At 42.2% G+C, this 22,140-nt stretch overlaps 1 protein-coding gene across 3 annotated transcripts in view; it reads right to left on the bottom strand.

Annotated features, from left to right (window-relative positions):
* Positions 1–22,140, bottom strand: part of GUCY1B1 (guanylate cyclase 1 soluble subunit beta 1) — a 72,081-nt gene that overhangs the window by 21,918 nt on the left and 28,023 nt on the right. For 2 of the 3 annotated variants that reach the window (XM_053255589.1, XM_053255590.1), the window contains exons 3-5: positions 17,286–17,386; positions 14,113–14,231; positions 8,761–8,958 (exon numbers count right to left, since the gene is read on the bottom strand). In XM_053255589.1, coding sequence (XP_053111564.1) covers positions 8,761–8,958; positions 14,113–14,231; positions 17,286–17,386 — 418 coding nt within the window. Of the gene's footprint in view, positions 1–8,760; positions 8,959–14,112; positions 14,232–17,285; positions 17,387–22,140 lie in introns of those variants that run through there. The other variant, XM_053255592.1, reaches the window with a different exon arrangement.

Genomic DNA, 22,140 nt, shown 5'->3' with positions numbered 1-22,140 from the left:
CAGGCTAGCCTGGTTTCCCCAAAGTGGATCGCCCACTTACCTACCCCTCCCTGTAGCCCAGGTTAGCAGAGCGAGCGCTCTAACCCAGAGTTTTGTGGTCATGTATTGCTGTGGCGCGGCTCCATGCCATGGCAACATATGAGGGGACCCCCGGCCAGGGCTTGCGCGGGGCATCCTGGAACTTCTGGAGGCCACGCGGTCCCCGATCCCCGCAGCTCCAGGGCTGCAGCAGTGCTTGTCTGCGGGGAGAGTGGGCTGAGCCCTCTCTCCCCACAAACCTCATTTTGGCGAGTCTCAACGATCATGAGACTTGCCTCACCAGGTGACTCTGGGCCAGTCATGTAGCTCTCAGACTAATCTACTTCACAGGGTTGTTGTGAGGATAAAAATTACACTGTACACCACTTTGAGCTCCTCAGAGGAAGAGCCAGATATAAGTGTATGTATAAATAAATAAATAAATTAAATAAAATAAACTCCATAACTCTAATAATAATATTTAGCATTTGTATTAGTGCTTTCAAATGCTCAAAGTGCTTCACATATGTTACTACATGTGCATTAATGGCAGAAGTGAGATTTCCCCTGCAGACTGGTTCTGTCTCTTAACCACTATGCTACACCAATTCTTACTTAACTCCAAGACTTACTAGAAGTGGCATTTTAAAAAAAGATTGTACCTACAGTTGCATTAATGATACTCAGTTCTTGTTATTCTTGGTTTAAAATAATGAAAAGTTTTAAAAAATCTGCTGTCCAATTATCTGGGTGCAACTGTTTAGTTGATCAAAAGAAGTTTTAATCAAGCAATTAATCAGCTTAATGTTGGAGCCCTAATTCAAATCAGAATAATAAAAAATACAAATCAACATGCTCAAATGTTTAGCCTGAAATGTTAACGATCTATGATGATGATGATGGTGATGAATACTTATCATTTTTCAACAAAGAAGTTCTCAGAGTGGTTTACACAGAACAATGAATAAGATAGTTGCCTCTCCCAAATGGGCTCATAATCTGAAAGCAACATAAGGTAGACACCAGCAGCAGCCAGTGGAGGTATTCTGTGCTGGGGTTGAAAAGGAACAGTTGCTCTCCTGCCTCATAAAAAGAAGAGAGCTGCCATATAAAAGGTGCCTTATTTCCCAGTTGCCAGGGGCTAAGGGTTAAGACTAGAAGACAGAGGTGAGTCTCACCATCAGTGAGACTCGCCAGATGGGGTTAGACGGAGCGAGCAGGCTTAGCCCACTCTCCCCGCAGATGAGCAAGCCTGCAGCCCTGGGCGGCCAGATCAGCCACCCACACGACTGCCGACTCCGTCATGGAGCCGGTGGGGGCTGCGGGGATTGGGGGCCATGCAGCCCCCGGAAGTTCCGGGATGCCCGCGCAAGCACGCAGGGCATCCTGGAGAGACACCCGAGCCCAGGAGACTGCTTGCAGCCTCCCAGTCAGGGGTCTACTCAAGTGTCGCCGCACTCGCTCCATTAACCTCAGCTAAGGGGAGGGGTAGTTTTGGCGGATTGCTGCCGGGAGCTGCGTGGCTCCTGTGGCAGCAAATGACCGCCAAAAAGCGGGCTAGGTTCCATTAGCTCGCTTTTTGGCAATCGTGAGAATTGCCTCCATGGCTACATTCTTGATTTGTTGCTGATGATGATGTTGTTGATAAAGGTAAAGTGTGCTGTCGAGTCAGTGTTGTGACCACAGAGCCCTGTGGTTGTCTTTGGTAGAATACAGGAGGGGTTTACCATTACTATCTCCTGAGCAGTATGAGATGATGCCTTTCGCATCTTCCTATATAGGTGTTTCCCATAATCTGGAAAACATACCAGCGGGGATTTGAATCGGCAACCTCTGGCTTGCTAATCAAGTCATTTCCCTGCCTTGCTGGTAAGTTAAGCTCACTTTCCTCTCAGACGTTTGGAGTTCTTGGTGTGCCTGCACAGAATAATGTTAAATATGTAACAAAAGAATGAAAACAAATAAAATAAAATTATTGTAGTGATATTAAGGCTTTAGGGGTGGACTAGGCCTCACTTAAAACAACTACTGAAAGGGTGGGCTTTTCCTATGAAAAGCCTGGTAAAATCAAAACAAAAGGACCAATCCAGAGGACTGGGTGGGATCTGGATCTACATCTACACACATCGCCATTAGCAGAAGAGAAAGCTTTCTTCTTTGCTTAGTCTGTCCCAAGAGTGGCCTGAGAAAGCAGTGGGCTGAGAAATTCTCATTGGCAGCAAGAAGGACCCTGCCAGTGAGTAGCAGAACAGGGACCAGTTCAGTTAGACATGTGAGGGAAGTTATTTTCCTTTATTGTATCGCTTACATCTGATTTGCCTGGTTATTGAAACTCTCTCTCTTTCCTCTCTCTCTTTCAAACTGCTTTATGAAGAGACAATTGTTCTTACTGCATATTCTTATGGTTTTTTAAAAAATGTAATAATAAATCCTTGTTGGTGAAGTGCGCTACTCTTCATTTTGGGTCTTCATTAAGGCTACTCTGCCTTAGTCACATGCCTTTGAAGGCTTAGGACTGCTCAACCCTTTTAGGGAGGGTTTTGCCACTTTAATCCTCCAGGAAACGTATATGGATAGTGGATTTTTGCTATATCAAAATAAAGTCGATTGTGGTAGCCTACTGTGAATCCCTTATGGACAAAGATTCAACCCCAGTGAACCCCACCCCTTCCTCTGGCTCTGGCAGGAGCTATGACAATTATAGATGTCCCTGCACAAAACAGCAACATTTATCTGTCATTTCTCATGAAAAGGTCTAGTTTATTTCACAAGGTGACACCATTACACTACAGGAAATCTTCACAGTTTGAGAAAGTCAATCTCTTGTCGCATTCAAGTGCTCAGTTAGTCTTCTAGACTCTACAGCATGATTGTCAACAATAGCACAAAATTGTCATTGCAAATGGAACTGACAGCAATGACTCAGAACTGAAATGAATATCAGACTGTGATAAAGAGAGCAATTGTTATAAACCAGGGAGAGTGAAGGCAAGAAGCTAATCAGAAAATTGGGAAATAAATGAATGCTTCAGCCAAAGCACAAATGAAATTGATTGAAACATTTCCACTGGCCAACATCCTGACGAATGTGCTTGTGCGGCAACACTGCATATGCGCTCCAAGGACAGTTTTCATCTGTCTCCCTCTCCTTCTAATGCCAACTGAGACTCCCATAAATATGCCTAATGGGTCACGGAGTCCTCATATTTTGGGAGTCACTGTGGACTTCAGAAGAATGGGGGGCTCGACAAAAATTGTCCCTGTCCTGGAGCATGCACTGCACATTTCCCACACCAGTGCTTTCTTAGTCTGCATGTTGGCCACTATATTTAGTGGATCAGTGCAGAAAGAGGGAGAATGGCATCTCTTTAAAGAGGGGACAGGATTATGCATTGCTAGGATGTAGTGTTTTGTTTGTTTGTTTTTTAAAATCCATAAAATTATATAAGGCCTGTTTAAAAGAATACTCTGGAGTTGAATGCAAAACTGCATTCTAAATGCAAAATCCAAGAAAATGATAAGAAAAAAAAATATTTTCCCCAACTGCAGCTTATCAGAATTGTAGAGTTTAATCAGTTTCATTTCACTTTATTCTCTTGAACCTTCAAACAGGAATAATCGTTTTCTTCCTTTTAAGATGTAAAACTAATGTATCCATATACTGTACTCAAAAATGTAGCTCAATTCTGCTAACAGTGGGTCTTTTAAAAAAAAAAAAGACAGCATGATATCTTTAATTCCTCTTTCTTGAAAGCAGAGCAAAATGACTCTTTAAGTGGCTATTCACCTGTATATGCAAAGCCAGGCTAAGGGAGCCCAGCCTGGTTTTGCATATGTGTTTGTGTGTGTGTTTGTGTACCACCAGGATCTGGCCCAATCCCGGCAGCAGCAAACCCACCTATGAAGCAGCAAACCCACCTATGAAGCAAACCCACCTATGAAGCCTCCCTTTAAAACGAGGTTAAGGGAGAAAGTGCTCCCTCATTTATATGGTTGTTTGTCAGCTGCGGTTGCAATCGTTTGTTAGCCGTGGCAAGCAGCCGCGGCTAGCGGATGGGGAGGGGAGGGGGATCCCCATAGTGTGCCACCATTATTGGAGCTCTGGCGGGGGGACTATGCATACTGGCACCCCGACCCTCAGAGCTGCCGGCAGCAGCTGGTGCTCTTCTGGGCAGATGATCACCCTGCCCAGAGAAGGCGGAATCATCGTCTGCAGGGAGGTAAGTTCTTTAGGGCTTCCTCCCCGCAAACCCTGCGGGCCTCTCTCACCGCTCAAGGCTCCCATGTTTCATATTCCCTCAAAATGTGCAACTATATGTTATAAACAAGGCTGTAGAATAGTTGTAGCCAATCCTATGCACATTTACTCAGAAGCAATTCCCATTGAGCTTAGTAATGCTAAATCTGAATAATGTGCATTGCCTTAACAAATAAAAAAGCATCACCAAAAGCAACAGTCAGGAATAAAGTTTGATTCTTGTTTCTCCCCTGTAGACCTAGCTAAAAGTAACATCAGCTGATCATGTCTACAAATTCCTTCTCCGTGGTAATGGCAGTAAAAATAAAGACAAATCACCTTTCAGGTTTCAAAGAGAGATCTAGCCAATTCTGCCTCCTGTGATTTGCAGTAAAATGGATCTTCAGCAAAACTGATATTCCTGCTTGGCTATAAGAAAAGTCACATCAATAAGGGAAAGGAAATCTTGAAAACGCCTTCTTACTGCTACACCCAGAACTCTCAAACAGAGAAACAGGGGGGAAACGTAGATCATTATGGCTGAGGCCCAATGCTCAGTGGTAGAGCATCTACTTTGTATGCAGAAGGTCTCATGTTCAGTCCTAGTATCTATCTCCAGGTAGGGCTGGAAAACCTTGGAGAGCCTGAAACCTTGGAGAGCCATTGCCAAATTCAAACTATGCAGTAATATGTCCCATAAGTTTAGTTTTTGCGAATAAACTCCTGCTCATTAGTGTCACTACCCTCCTGCTTCCTCAGACAACTCTGCCCTTTCTCCATGCTGCCTATTATCCCTTTAACTCAATTTCAGGTAACCTGTGTGATGCCTCCTCACTTCCTTTTCCATGGGAGCCTTTCGCACAACTGTCTAGGGATGTGCATGGAACCAGCTGGCCCGGACTCGAACCCGACCGGGCCAGTTCGGTCCGGCACCCCCTCGAACCCACCCAGCTCGGATCAGTCCAGGGATGTTCGTGGACCATTTTTTTGTTAAAAAATAATAATAATAACCTTATCGCCCTCGGGGGAGTTCCTCCCCTCTGGCCGGTTCAGCCAGTTTTCGGCCTTCTCTGCTCAGTGCGGTGGCCATTTTGGAGGCTGCACACCTGTGCGATTGGCCTCTGTATGGCCCCGGACCACACAGAGGCCAATCGTGTCAGAGCATGGCCTCCAAAATGGCCACCATGCCAAGCAGAGAAGGCCAAAAACCGGCCGAACAGCCAGCTGAACCAGCCAGAGGGGACCATAAGGAGAGCTGGTGGGGAGAGGGGGAACCTCCGTGGTACCTCCCCCCCCCGCCACTTCCAGCAACTCCCCGGAAGGGAGTAAGGTGTGTGTGTGTGTGTATATATATATATATATATATATATATATATATATATATATATATATATAAACTAAAAACTTTTGCAAACCCCGTGAACATTCGGGGGTGCCTCGTCTGGGGTTGGATCAAACAGGGTGGTTTGGTTCAACCCTGAACTATCGAACTGAACCGGTTCGACATCGAACTGGCTCGACATAGAGCCGGTTTGCACATCCCTACAACCGTCTAGTTCTCATACCTACAACAACTTAGCCCAAGCACATGCATGTGAAAAAACTGCACATTGTTCCCATTTACACTGCCCACTCTCCTCCCTCTGCTGTCTCTCTTATTATTATTTTTAGATTGAGAGCCCCTTGGGGCAGCTGCCTATCCTCACATCTGTTGTAAAGCACCATGTACATGGATATATACTATATACTACTGCTACTACTACTACTACTACTACTACTACAAGTGACATGATAGAGGTGTATAGAATTATGCATGGAGTAGAGAGAGTGGACAGAGATAATTTTTTGCCCTTTCTCACAACACTAGAACTAGGGGTCATCCCATGAAACCAATGTTCGGGAAATTTAGGACCAACAAGAGGAAGTACTTTTTCACACAATGCATAATTAAACTATGGAATTCTCTGCCATAGGATGTTGTGACAGCCAACAGCCTGGATGGCTTTAAGAAGAGTCTAGACAAATTGATGGAGGGCAGATCTATCAAAGCTACTGATTTGACAGCTATAGGCCACCCACCTCCAGCCTCAGAGGCAAGATGCCTGTAAATAGCAATTGCAGGGGAGCAACTGCAGGAGAGGCATGCCCTCAGCTCTTGCTAGAGGGCTTCCCAGAGATATCTGGTGGGCCATGGTGTGAAAGAGAATGCTGGACAAGATAGGCCTTGGGCCTGATCCAGCAGGGCTATTCTTATGTACAACAACTACTACTAAAAATATTTATACACCACTTTTCAACAAACAAGTCAAGAAAAAGTTGAAAAGCTTTTTCAAGAAATAAAACTTTTTTTGAGAAATGTTTATTTTACACAGAAAAATACATAATAAATCAATAAGATGGTTCGTTGTCCCCAAAGGGCTCACATTCAGAGAGGAAACTTAAGGTGGACACTAGCAACAACTACTAGAGAGATGCTGGGCTGGGATTGAATAGGGACAGTTTCTCTCCCCCTCCTAAATATCAGAGAATCACCATTTTTAAAAGTGCCTATTTGCTCAGTTAGCATATCTTATATAAAGAATAAGATATGAGGAGGAGGCAAAGATATGTGCTGGCAAGCATTCTCCAGTGTGTGTGTGTGTGTGTGTGTGCGTGCGTGCGCACATGCTATCAGTGTAAGTGTAAGAAATAACCACATGTGAAGAAGCAGCCCTAATTAAGCAGACATGAGAATCAGGAAGACAAGTACAAAAACGTGAAGGTGGCAAACAAGCAAGGTATGGAGAAGCAGGGTGAAGCCAACAAAGAAAGGTACTGCTTTTGGAGACAGGATAACCAAGGCTGTGTGTGTTCAGCAAATGTTTTGTTTGAATATAAATTAATGTTTTCCTGTTGCTCTAATTTCTTGTCCTCTCAAAAGACTGAGAGTATGAGGTTATTTGCCTCCAGATCAGACTGGTTACTGACTTTGGGGGAATTCATCTTTTTTTGGAAGCACGTGTCGTACCCTTCTGGCTCGAGATACAGGCAAACATTGGCTTCCATATGACCTCTGTTTGTGGCAAACTATAATTTGGTTTAATTATAGGTTGTTTGTCATAATATGCAATTAGTTCAGTGTAGAAAAACTGGGCTTGGTGGAACCTTCAGACTTCTCTGCATTGGTGCATCATGCTCTGCACTTGATCTCTTTTGTTTGTGATAAACTAAACAATAGTATAACATTACCTCGGATTTGTTAATTTATTGGACATTACTGGATATTAAAATGTGCTGCCCTTTTCCCTCCATTATCTTCAGCACTGGTACCACATTTTATGAAGAAATACATCAACAGAACACCATACATAAATGTATGAAACAACAAATCCAATTAGCCAGTAGATAATAAGAAAATGGTACAGGTCAAGGAAATATTTAGGAAGTAACATACTTATACTTCTCTCAGGGTTTTCCTGACATATATGCAGATATGATACTAGTGATCAGCATATCCAGGCAAGGGGAGCAGGCAGTGCGATCCTAAATTGCTGATGCATAGATAGCACTCTCGGATAAATAATGGAACATGACCACCACGATATTTCACATGATATGAAAGGTTCATCTACAGTAGGACCATCAACGATAAACACAAGTAAGATGGAGGAACTATTGTATTATTTGTGACATTTGCCAGATAATTCTGATGTGGTTTAATTTTCAGACTAACATCCAAACTTGAAGATATTTGATTCAGAGAGTGGCTTCACATGAAATGTGACAGTGAAGGTTGATAGGAGTGACTGCATCCCTGGAAGCACACAGGAGCTATGCTTTCAATCTCAGCAATGACACTCCAAGACTGGGCATGTCAGACAAACCCATCAATCTTGGCATATCCTGTATTATTTGCATAACAGAACAGAACATCAATAACTTAGATTTGAAGTCAGTTACATAGGCCAGCTTCCCTGCAGCAAACAGGGCAGGATATGCTGAGATTGGTGGGTCCGTACAAAGTGCCCAATCTCAGTATATTCTTGCCAAGGCAATACTCCCACATGCTCCTGGGGCTGCGGCTACAAGCAGCAACCTTAGATGCTCCATTACATGCAAAGCTGCCCGGACACTAGCTTAAGCTACACTGAATTCATTTGATCTATTCATCCAGCTTAATAAAATCTGTAGCACCAAAATGATGGGTAGTGGGAACCACTACTATACATTGGATATTGGAAAAAAGTAGCATTGCAAGCAATAAAATACTACATCATGAGCTCAGAGAACTAAGCAAAACGTTTAGTGCTTTTTCATAAATAATGTCACTGCAATAAAGCCAGCTAGCTAGCAGCAGTGGTGAGGAGTATCACAATGACTTTTCATGGATAACAGTGCCTAGAGAATGTGGTGTTAACAAAACTGTCTTTCAGTGAAACCCCTGTGGAAAGAATATTTTAAGCAAAACAATTTTAAATATGATCGTGGCATACCAACCTTTGGCGAGACTGTACTTTAAAACTTACCTTCATATCTATTTCTGTGCCATGGATTTGTTGAGCAACTGTTTTAATTATTCCAATGACAATGTCTTGTAGTCCTTCTCTCTCAGAATAGTAATGAAGAATGAGTCCCTTCCCCTTTTCTGCATCAGTGCACCTAAAGGAAGGGGCCCGCATGCCTGGATATATTGTAGCTAGGTGGTCATGCAGGGCATCGAGGTTCTGCAAGGAGATTATTCAATAATAATAATGTCAGGATCTAATTTTTCAATGTTACCACTACAGAACCTAAGTCCATGTTGAGGCCAATACTTTTACTCCCAAAAATATGTCTGGTGCCTAACACATTTTTTGTATGGATTAGTCCATCAATCTAAAATTAGGTGTTGGTTATTAGTACATCTGGATGTAAAATGCAAATGTGAAGAGAAGAATATCAAGAAAACTAGAATTTGGATTGTAAATCTATTCATGCCTACCGGTCTCTTGTGTATTTACTTCACAATGGCTAACAGAGTAAAGTGCAATGTATCAACTGCTTGAAGAATGCTTGCAACAAATTCTACATTCCATCCATTCGGTTAAACATCACTACATTTTCCCTTATCTGAATTTTCTAATGCCACATTTTTAGCAATTGTTTGGGTGAAGTGTACATGCCCTCTTGCTCAACATCTGTTGATGCTCAACCGTTCAGAAACAGTTTGAATGTTATCTTCTACTAACTATAGGACAACTCAGCAGCTGCATCTTCTCTTGGGAGTCTCAAAAGGAAATGAGTATTTTGCAAGTTAATTCCTTAGGCTGAATTTGGCCTAAAATGTCCTCCTTTGCTGATTTGAAATTTACATTTTTATGAAGATTATACTTATCAGTAGCCAAGTTACCTTTACACTTGTTTGAAGGGACAGAGACCATTCCTCTCTAAAAGTTCTTTGAGGACAGTTTCTTGGGGCCAAACTAGACAATTTGAAGGTGATGCATGAACAGATCTCTTCAAGAGACTATCTGTTCAGTAGAAAAATGGCAGAGAGATAGTGGCCAAATAACTTCTTCCCTCCACTGTTTGTCTGCTCAAAATCACTATCTTCTAGCTACCTTTTTTCCCTCCAGGAGAAAATATACAGGGCGACTACACCTTTCCACAGTGAGTGGACGGGGAAGTAGACTGGAAGTGTGATTTTGAGTGGGAGAAAGGCAGGAGGAGAAAGGATTAAGGTGGTGGTGGTGGTGGTGGTGGTGGTGCTGCTGCTGCTTCTCTTCTTCTTCCTCCTCCTCCTCTTCTGCTGCTAATCACAGCATTTGAGCTTTTCAGTTTTAAAAAGCCAAGGGATTGTTTTATTGATTGATTGATTTCATTTGATTTGTATACCGCCCTTCCAAAATGGCTCAGGGCAGTTTACAATTAAAACAAACCACTAAAACAGTAAAGAGCTCAAACAAATTAAAAACAATATAACAACAATTAACAATTTAAAAACATTTTAAAACAACAATTAAACAATTACAGTGATTCAAAGCCCCAAAATCAGGTTACAATATTAAAACCGATTTAAAACCCCTGGAAAGCCAGGCCAAACAAATACATTTTAAGGGCTCTCCTGAAGGCTAATAGAGAATTCAAATTGCAGATTTCTGCAGGGAGCACATTCCACAGCCCAGGAGCAGCTATAGAGAAGGCCCACCTCTGAGTCGCCACCAGATGAGCTGGTGGTAACTGGAGACAAACCTCCTCAGATGACCTTAATGTGCGGTGGGAATCACGCAGAAGAAGGCGCTCTCTAAGGAAACTCTGGCCTAAGGCGTTCAGGTCTTTAAAGGTAATAACCAGCACTTTGTATTTTGCCCAGAAACATATCAGTAGCCAGTGCAATTGTTTCAAAATAGGCTTAATATGGTCTCTCCGGGTTACCCCAGAGGCCAATCTGGCTGCCGCATTCTGAACTAATTGAAGTTTCCGAACTACGTACAAAGGCAGCCCCACATAGAGCGCATTGCAATAGTCAAGCCGGGAGGTTACCAGCTGGTGCATCACTGTTTTGAGGTCATCCTCCTCAAGGAATGGGCGCAGCTGTCGAATCAGCCAAAGCTGACAGAAAGCACTCCTGGCCATGGCCTCCACCTGAGAAACCAGGGTGAAGCCTGGGTCCAGGAGTACTCCCAAGCTGAGCACCTGCTCCTTCTAGGGGAGTGTAACCCCATCCAGCACAAGAAGATCTAACTCACCCCTTGTTCATCTTCTGCATATCACCTAGTTTGGTTTTCAGTCATAGTGGAGAAGACCCAAAAGTAAAACTGAAGTTCCAGTTGAGATGGAACTTCACAATCACAAATCTGTAAGTTCTGCATTCTTGGAAAGAACAAAGGGGAGCAAGGAACTAACAGGCCAGGAAAGGGGAAAATTAAATCAGTAACCAGCAAAACAGAGGGCTTATTTGGATGCAACTCTATCCAACACATCCTAATCACATGCGGGAAGAGTGTGGGCATGCCATCCTGCTGTCCCTAATCACATGGGACGGGGGTGGGGAAGCTCATCTGAATCACCCCTCAATGTGTGGATTAAATAGCACTAGCAATAGCAATAGCACTTACATTTATATACCGCTTTATAGCCGGAGCTCTCTTTATAGCCGGAGCATATTGCCCCCAACATTCTGGGTACTCATTTTACCGACCTCGGAAGGATGGAAGGCTGAGTCAACCTTGAGCCCCTGGTCAGGATCGAACTTGTAACCTTCTGGTTACAGGGCGGCAGTTTTACCACTGCACCACCAGGGGCTACTTTAAAGTAGCATTTAATCCATGTGCTGAGGAGGGGATGCAGCCCCCTGCCACCACCCATGATTAAGAGGTGGCAGCATGGCACACTGGATGAGTGAGGGGAGATGTGCCTGCCCTTCTCCAGATAATTAGGATGAGAATCATCTAGAGGTATAGTAGTTTCAGACAGGAGGCTGGGAGGCTATAAAGGGATGACAAGGTGATGTATTTTGGAAACAGTTCTCTGAGCATGTGAATGTCAGGATCAGTGTCAGCTGATGAGGTGGGTGGAGGGAGTAAGAAGTTACCACCACCAAGTGGTCAAGGGAGAAGTGTCCCACCTCTTACCATATCTGTTGCATGTCAGCAGCAGAGGTGGGAGCACTGGAACACCATTGTTCAGGTACCAATGGCTTCCTACATAGCCCCCTCAGTTGCTGCTGAGTGGTGACTACCTGTTACTACCCTTCACCCCATCTCACCAGCTACTACAAGGCTGGAATTTAGAACCAGTTTCAGATATATCCCTCCAATGGCTAGGAAGTTGGCTCACATTGAATTGAAATAATTAAAGCAGCCTTCCTTGAGGGGCAGCTATTTTTCACAGAAGGGCTTAGCAAGGAGATTAGCCCTTCCTACCTGAAAGCAATGAGAAAGTAACAACTGGAGCATAGTTCCTTGGACTTAGGACCATGCACACTGAAATGTAATAGGCTTACATTGGATCAAAGGTAGCCACAAGCAAGTGGGGAAGAGCACAAATATTCCTTTTATTAGCAGCCATTCATGATTTGAAGCCAATTGCTTCAAACTGGAGCAATTTCCCCTCTCCAAACAAAGGTATAAGAATTAATTGTATATTCTTTCTATATTCTGTGAATATACTCCTGTGTGTATTCACTGAAAACAATGGATATGCATTCAGACAGAAATAGTCTTTGGGATCCTATTCTAGTACCAAAGAGTTGCTATCAAACCTGAAGGGGAAGATACCCAGAAAAAATTTATCTTCAAATTAAGGAGGAAAGTGGGTCTTGTTGTAGCAAGCAGGATTTGTCCCCTTCGCTAAGCAGGGTCCACACTGGTTTGCATTTGGATGGATGACTACAGGTGAGCGTTGTCTGCTATAAGATGGGGCTGTATCTCAGTGGAAGAGAGGTCCCAGGTTCAATCCCCGGCATCTCCAGATAAGGCTTGGAGAGACTCCTGCCTGAAACCTTGGAGAGCCACTCCCAGCCAGTGAAAACAATTCTGATCTACATAGACAAATGGTCTAGGACCATTCCTATGTTCCACCCTAAACTCTTCTCAAAGGATGAAAACCCAGTGATTCCAGTGTTTCTTGAGTAGATGAGTTTGATGAGTTTGGGGTGCCTGTACATCAAAACTCAAAATGAGTTTTAATACTTAGCATATTTTAAGGATATTAATGGGCATATCTGAATATAGTTCTTTTGTCCAATAATACAAACTGCACTGTTATTTTTAAAATATGTGTAGACAGATAAATGACTTCCTAAAGTATGTTAGATTAACCACCACTTTGTGTCTGATTGATTTTCTCTTGGTGGTTTTAACATACAACTCTTGGGATTTCTCAGATTGCAATTCTCTAATAGCTGCCTTTCATTCAAACACTGCTTTCTATAGCCATTAGCAACATTTTCAGCCCCATCTTATATAGAAAAGTGGAATGACATCTTTTAAAAAGACGAATTCTATTTTATGCTGTAAAATAGCATTATTTTACTGCTCTATTTTACCACCCTCCCCTCTTTTGCCTTTCCTGAAAATTTTGCATGTTTAAAGGCCACTAATATGCAAAAGTTATTGAAAAGGAGTATCTTTAAAATAAATCTCTTGCCAACATTATTCTAACCTTTTAAAAAATAAAGGTATGTATATCTGCCACAATGTTTAAAAACAATTGTAGGTATCAACTTAGCAGTATTAGCGGGAATGTTTTAAGTTCATGTATTTCCATACAACCCAAGAAAATGGGATTCTTGCCAGCTTCAAACCTTTGAGCTAATAAAGAAATCAGTAACATTTACCATCACATCAACCAAGACATAGAACAATAAATTTTGGATAATTAAGGCAGCAGTTTGAAGTCTCTTTGAGTGTCTTTGAAGTTGTCCATCAATAGGAACAAAGACACTCTCACTCTCCCACCTCTCTCTTTCCCTCAGATGTACTTATAAAAGTATATAATGGATAATGAAATCTGCTTAAATTGGATTTTAAGTAAAAACGGTTCCCTATGGCTTTGTACCCATAACTGAGTTCATGAACCAGGGAACTGTTTTTACTTAAAATCCAACTTACTTAGCATGTGTAACTCAGTGCACAATTGTAGCCTTACATTTGAAAAGAACAAATCCAAGCTTTATGTTATAGGCAGTTAATGCAGCAAAGCATAAATGGCTCTTTAACTGCATAGTCACCATAGAGACAGTTTAAATTTTTGATCCAGAGGTTTCTTAGGCTGATAAGTCTCACTCAACTTAGTGGGATTTACATTTGAGGAAGTATGCATGGAATTGGGATTAAATCTTCTAAGTTCAAACTACAGTAAATTTGTCTACTGATGAGTTGCCACAGATTACTCACCTGCAAGAATTCTCTGACATTTGAGCCCAAGACACGCAAGATAGTGTCATATCCAGACTCTTGGCAAAACACAAAAAACATCTTTCCAAACATCTGAAGGATTTCTCCGGCATTAAGGTCTACAGAAAACATGCAACATTTACAGTTATTTGAAGGCACCTGGGACTTTTATGAACCAAAATTCACCCTTAATACTTTTAAAGTATGTTGATTTAGCATTTGGGGTGGGAAGGGGTGGCAAAAGAAAAGAACAAGCAATGTCCCAGGTGCATGTTCCTTGAAGGACATGTCATTCCATCTATAAATGCAATAATTAAATAAACGACCAAACATCACTACAATCAAGACATAAATTGTATAGTTTTCAGAAACTGAGGCCTCAGAACATTGAAACTGCTCTTTAAACTTTTCCAAATTCTTAACACACTTAGAGATTTGATGTAAGTTTCTTTTTCCCTAGAGGTAAAGTCATTGGTGTATGTATATTATCTTCTGATTTTTTCCTTTGACAAGATCTTGTGCTTCTGCCAAACTGTCATACTGGATTTTCTTTTCTTTCTTTTTTTTTGGTAGAATAGTTTAAAGATCAGTTTGCAGGTTTGGTGGAGCAGATTCTAAGGCCATGCAAGAGGCCTTCGAACCGGTTTGTGCTGGTGCTGGTTTGAAGCTCGACGCCAGCAGGGGGTCTTCCCTTAAGTGGGGAGGGTTGCACTTACCCCTCCCGCTGCTTTCCCCCTGCCGGTGCTCCATTTAAAAAAAAAGGTTTCGGGGCGACAGTGTTCCTCCCTGCCACCTCTGCCCCCATTGTTGCCCGGAAATACTGGAAGTATGGGCTGCGCATGCACTTGCCACTGCACACGTGCACACCCGCAACACACGCCGCACGTTGCGTGCATGATGTGCACATGCAACGTGCGATGTGTGTAGCAGGTGGGCATGCACGTGTGGCAGCGAGCACACACAGAGCCCGTATTTCTGGGCAACAATGGGGGCGGCAGGCAGGAATGCTGCCACCCCCAAAACCTTTTTTTAAAACGTAACACCGGTGGAGGGAAAGCGGCGGGAGGGCTAAGTGCAAACCCCCTGCCCTTAAAAGGAGACGGCCGCTGGCGTCGAACCATACCTCCATGGTTCCGTGCACATCACTAGAAAGAAACTGTCAGAAAAGTGATGGTGTATGCACACATGCTATTGTCCCTCTGGATTGTTGCCTATATTTATTCTTATATTATCAGTATGTGATAATTGTTATAATAATAATAATAATAACAAGTAATAATAATAATAATTAATAATAATAATAATAATAACTATTTCACATTACATACAATAACTTCCATTATTAAATTATTAATATACATTAGTCAAGTCCACAAATCAGGACTCTCTCTTTTGCACAATGAAATCTCCAAATTATTACTCTATAGGAATTGCAGTTTTGTGCAGTATTTTATTTTTGCTATTGCCATATCTCCATATCTCAGGAGTCATATCTCAGGAGCTTGGGGGCCTGGGTTCTTTGAACCCATCCACTCAATTATAGCAACACCCCTGCTGGCAGCATCTCCAGACAGGGCTGAGAGAGACTCCTGCTTGCAACCTTGGAGAAGCCACTGCCAGTCTGGGTAGACAATACTGAGCTAGATGGACCAAGGGTCTGACTCAGTATATGGCAGCTTCCTATGTTCCATATCTTAGTCCAGCTTCCAAATTCCATATTCCTCTGGAGGCTCACGCAGACCTTGTATTCTGATCTCCAAGCACCCCACTCTTGATATTTACTTATAATTCACATAAGTTTTACAGCAATGAAGATTTGTGTGGCAAAATCTATTATCCTCTTTTATTTTTAAAAAATAATGATTTTTAAGTTTTTAACTCAAATTACATTGCAAATGAACCTTTTTTTCACAACCGCTGCAAAAATGTAGATACTCTATATTTTAAAAACAAAAAATGGAATTCTGAACTCTGCAGCAAAGCTCCCCCCACAAAAATCTGTTTTAAAAAAACCCAAATTCTACAACCCATACACCTAATCAGTAGCAGCCCTCCAGGGTGTGGCATGGGGTGTGTGTGTGTGTGTGTGTGTGTGTGTGTGTGTGTGTGTGGCAGAAAACAAGCTGAAGGTGTGGCTTGTTCCCACTCTGCTCGGCCAACATGTCTGAGGGTTCCGAATGACCAGCCCATGCCCCTGAGGTTAACATGGCAGCAGGCTGAGGCGAGAGAGATCAAGGCAGCTGGGGCAGGGCAAACAGAGTGGGAACGTGTCACACCTGTGGCTCATTTTCTGCTCCCCAACTGCCCAGATCCACTACATAATTAATAAAAAATACAAATATTTGTTCATATGTTATAACTGAATGATTAAAGTGATTGAAGCCATACAACATCAGCAGCACTGGAAGTCCTGCTTACCCTAGCCCAACGCCATGCCTTCCAAGATTTTCCCAGGTGTTGTTCACACATTTTAAAGGCTGTCTTTATTGCTAGAAACATAAGACATGATACATCCCAAAATGTGTTTTTACATCCCACTGGTTTCAGTGAAAGGCTGTTGTGCTTAACTTTCTCCCACTGAAACCTTTTGAGACCTAAAAAGATTCCATGTTGGTGAGAGCCTGCTGTCACTTTCTAAACATTTATTTATTCAGCAGGGGGAGAGTAACTGACCCTCTTCACCCCCAGCACAGAACTTCCAGTGACTGTTGCTGGTGTCTGTCTTATGTTTCTTTTTAGATTGTGAGCCCTTTGGGGACAGGGTTCCATCTTATTTGTTTATTTCTCTGTGCAAACCGCCCTGAGTCATTTTTGGAAGGGCAGCATAGAAATTGAATCAATCAATCAATCAATCAATCAACCATGAAAGCTGATCTCCCAAGTATGCTAGCCATATCATGGAAGATGCACAATTCTGCTTGTGCTCAAGGGCAGCCCTTCCATGAGGTAGGGGAGGCAGTTGCCACAGGCACGAGGGTGAACAGTAGTATGTAGGGGGGCAGCAAGCACTGCCCTTCCCACCCCCGCAGATATACCTGTACACAGATGTGGGTGCACCATATTGTCCTCTGCCTGGAAGCTTTAATGTAAATCAGGGAATATTAGAGTACCTAATTGCTTGAGCTTCGATGATACCTAAGGACTTATCATGAAAGATAAAAAGAGTTGCTTACTGAGGACTTTGCTTGCTGCAGCCACCAAGTCATATGTTTTAGAATCATCATAAATGATTCGGACTAGAAACTGCCCTTCTTCATCCAGTTGCGCTTCCTTCCTGAAACAAAGCACAACAAAAACAAAATTAAATTTTATGCATATACAAAAATTACAAATCCATCAGCTATGCTTTAGAACCGCTTAACCAATTTGAACCAAATTTGCTACAGCTGCAGGGACACATAGGGATGCCGAAATGGCATGGTGTGTGATGATGTCATCCATTCCAGTTCAATATGGTGGCCACATTAACATCTGAGGTGCAAGCGGGCTAATTTGTGGACTGTCTAACCCATTTGAACCAAATTGCATAGTGATGTCCCAGTGGTGTAGTTTGTGGTGATGTCATCCACCCCAACCCAAGATGGTGGACATGTGAACTTTTGAGGTACAAGTGTACTAACCTGAGGACTGTCTAACCGATTTGAACCAAATTTGATACAGTTGTAGTGATTGTCACATAGGGACACCTCAATGGTGTAGTTTGTAATGATGTAATCCATCCCGATCCAAGATGGTGGATGCATGAACATTTGAGGTGCAAGAGATCTAACATGTCAACCTTGTGGTCCACAAATTTGGAAAATTGAACCAAATTTAGTCCAGTTGTAGAGACAGTGAAAGGAAAGTAGGCTGATTAGTTCTTAGTAGAACAACTTGTTCTAATTACTAGGCAGTATATAAATTCAATCAATCAATCAATCAATCATCAGTATTCAACCAAGCAGTTGGCTATTATCTTTGAAAATCTCAAAGGAGTGAAGGAGATTTTAATAGTTTTGGATGGTTCAGATCTAGATGGTTCACTCTGGGCTTGGCTTTAGACTCAGAAGAAGCATCCCGATCAGGCCAGTTAGAGATTTTTGTTCATTATTGTAGTTCCTTCTTTTAAATGCCCTAAAAACAATGGTCACAATAAATGTAGTTAATTATTAAGCTAGCTATATTTGCAGGCTTCTGCACCTGCATCCATTGTTTCCCCCCAATAAATCAAAGCACACAAGTACTATGGCATGAAAAGCAATAGCTTTATTTATGAAAACATTTGGTGATGAGGGTGAGGCAAGCCAGAAATATAACTTGAAAAACATACCACTCCCGATAGAGAGGAATCAATTGTAATCACAATAACCAGCAATTTTTCCCAAACAGGGACATGCAGATTCATGTCCTTTTCTCTAAATATGATCTCCTTTGGCTGGGGAATATGAATTACTTTGTAAGTTATTCCAGACAATTCACAATTCTGTAGTATTCATAGTATTCAAATACCAAGGAATTCTCCTCAGCCATGAGTGTTATTCCTATAGGACTTCTCAGGGGAAAATAGTGGTGACCAGCCAGCCAAGGGAGCAGACTGCTCTGGCCATATTCCGTTCCTGCACCTCAAAATATCTGAACTTCCACACCAAACTTGCAGATCTCAAACTACTAGAACAGCAAAATGCAGGGATTTTGGCTAAATTTAAGCACAGTTGCTCTAACCCAAATCCTCAAAACAAAGGATTGTTGCAATTTCTTGAATGAGACCACTAGTCTACTAATATGGCTGCCGAAAATAAGCACACCAAGCTTTTGTTGCTTTTTGCTGAAAGCACCTCCATATTTATTTATTATTTAAAATTATATCCCCCTCTTCCTCCAAGGAGCCCAGAGTGGTGTACATGGTTATGTTTATCCTCACAACAACCCTGTCAAGTAGGTTAGGCTGAGAGATAAGTGATTGGCCCAGAGTCACCCAGCAAGTTTCATGGCTAAGTGGGCTTTGAACATGGGTCTCTCCGGTCCCAGTCCAACACTCTAACTCCTACACCATGCTGGCTCATTACCACCATATTGAACATGACCACCTACAGCTGATGTCTCCACTATTTTGCCAAGGTTCCAGAATTCCCTCTTGTTCCCGGGGGCTTACAACCAAACTTTGGGAATGCCTCTTGCATCATATCACCCACCCATCCATTCTTTTCCAGTTGTATCCACATTTGCCATCTTCCCCTTCCCTCCTCCTGCTACACCTGATATTTCTACTCACCCTTCCAGAAAGCAGCCACACTGCATCATATTTTATTCTCTTTACAGTTTTTACTTTCACTTTCTTGATCTCTCCAACTATTTTCTGAAGGCACTTGTCAGTTTTGCCCCTTGGGGCAATTAGCAGCTTTGCAAAGGAGATTTAGATTGAGGAAATAGTTGGAAGGAAAGGACTAAAGTTTCTTTCCTCAGTACTGAGCACCCAAACTGGATCAGGAGGTCCAGTGGCTTTATTAAATACCCATGGGAGAGCTATCAAATCTAGTTTTGACCTGAGGGATCAGTGGAGTTCCTGAGATGGGTCAGAAGGGCTCTGGAATTTCATGACTCCTTTCCTCCCAAGACTCAGGCACTTTCCTGAACTATGCCCTGTGGAATAGCCCCAGGACTGCACAGTTCCATAAAACCTTCAAAGCTAGCTTTTTGGGGATTTTACACACTTACCTCTACTATTGGAGAAGAGCAGACAAACTGGAAGAGAGCAGTTGCAGAGATCAATGTAATTAGAAGAGAGCAACTGGAAGGGAGCCATTGCATCAGGAAATGGAGACTCTTTTGACAATATCAACAACTAAACTAAAAAGATGCTTTTGGCTCAACTCTGACTAAAATTAACCTATACAGGTATCAGATTGTGCAGTAAAACTGTACCTAGGTTATATTATTTCAGATTGAAGGTAGAGAATTTCATGTTTGAATGCTCCTTTATTAAGGAGTGGGAGAATCTGCACATGAAAAACGAGCATGTGAGAGAGAAAGCAAGGACAGAACTCATCTCCTTGACATCTAGCTATTTACGTGCAGACATTCAGCGTAAGCAATCACTCGTGTAGTTCCCCCACCTGCAGCCTAAAGAAGTATAGTCCAGAAATAGATCACCAAGTGATCTACTTTCAGTACAGACTAAGATATCTACACCTATTTAAGAACCCTGAACCTTTGACCCTTGCTAACTGGGTAAAGAGGCACCTTTTTAACATGGTGATTCTCTTTATTTAGAAACTGGCCCTATCCACCTCCAACATAGTACTTCCAGTGACTGTTGCTGGTGTCTGTCTTATGTTTCTATTTAGATTGTGAACCCTTTGGGGACAGGGAGCCATCTTATTTATTATTTCTCTATGTAAACCACTTTGGAAACTTCTGTTGAAAAGGGGTATATAAATATTTGTTGTTGTTGTTGATAAGCAATTACATTCCTTGAATCTCACAGTTTCTTTATGAGCATATCTATGTGGATTGGGAAGGGACATAGGAAGCTGCCATATGAAGTTAGACCACAGGTCCATCTAGCTCAGTATTGTCTACACAGACTGGTAGCGGCTTCTCCAAGGTTGCAGGCAGGAATCTCTCTCAGCCCTATCCTGGAGAAGCCAGGGAGGGAACTTGGAATCTTTTGTATGCAAGCATGCAGATGTCTTCCCAGAGCAGCTCCATTCCCTAAGGGAAATACCTTACAGCTCCATACCCTAAGGGAAATACCTTACACACATGTAATCTCCCATTCATGTGAAACCAGAGTGGACCCTGTTCAGCAAAGGGGGCAAGTCATGCCTGCTACCACAAGACCAGCTCTCCTGCTTCTGGCTACACATTAACAGCAAAACTATCAGAACATGACATGGAAACTAAGCTATGTTCTTTGTCAGTTGCTGTGTTGGGAGACGGGGCAGGAAGAGATTGGAGCTGGGAAAGATTTTCATCTGGGGTTGGGCTGACCTGTCAAGAGTTTCTTGTTCCGTGTTTTCCACAGGTATTTGAGTATACTGAGGTGTGAACCTAGTGGGAAGGGAAGGGAAGACATGGAACGTGTTATGCTGGTCCCAGTATATTACTCCTTGGGGAATAGGAAAGGCCAAAGTTTCAGGTGGATCTTAAATAAATAGTTGGCCTGACTTTAATTGTGCCACCAATTGAAAAGCAAAGCTTTCAGTGCTTCTATGTGTGTTTGCATTTCTTTTTTAAAAGAATGTCATCAAGATTTTATCTTCTAAATTTTAAAGTGACATCCAAAGAAAGGTACAGCAGGGAAAATATGGCTAAATAGCTATAGTAACTATGGAGTTAAAAATAAAGCTAGTCAGGGCTCATCCTGCAGAATGTGTGCTTGGCGTTTTCTTCCCTGTGCAGAAAATGTTCCCAAAGGTTACTGTTTATTTCCTTTGTTTGTTTGGCAATTATCAAACACTGGATAAAGCAAAGACACACCACAAAAACACTTGAAATGTGCTCCTTATGTTTATCTTAAAAGAAAGGTCTCTGGGCTATCATAATGCAAGTTATAACAAGTGCAATATAAATTGGGAGAACAAATGAAGAGGTTATGAATTTATTTCCTCACTTCTTTTTAATCTAACACATCCCAGATTTGCTATTTTTCACTCAGAAATATGCTATTAAATACATTTAAGTATGATGGACATATAAGCAGGCAGCACATGCTTTACTCAGTTATTTCTGAGTATGAGCAGGAAAGCTGATGTGCAATGTACTCTCCCTACAGCAACAAAGCTCAAAGAGAAGAGAAGAGAAGGTCATCAGTGTGGATTGCTTGTTTCTCTGTTATTACTTGCTTGCCAGAAAGGCCCAAAACTTCATTTCAGCTGTCTTGTGAAAAGTCATGTCATGAAAAAAACTCATCTTCCTCAGAGATGGGACAGCTTTTACTAAGTGTCACAATAATTGCCTGAAATAATGAGACACTGTCTAGGAAAAATAAGTTAAAGCAGAATGGCTCCAATTAAGTGATAAAGACCAAGGTCATGATGACAAAGGGAA

The sequence above is a fragment of the Hemicordylus capensis genome, chromosome 5, assembly GCF_027244095.1.
Source record: "Hemicordylus capensis ecotype Gifberg chromosome 5, rHemCap1.1.pri, whole genome shotgun sequence".
Classification (NCBI taxonomy): Eukaryota; Metazoa; Chordata; class Lepidosauria; order Squamata; family Cordylidae; genus Hemicordylus; species Hemicordylus capensis.
This window is presented reverse-complemented; position numbering and strand designations above follow the sequence as displayed.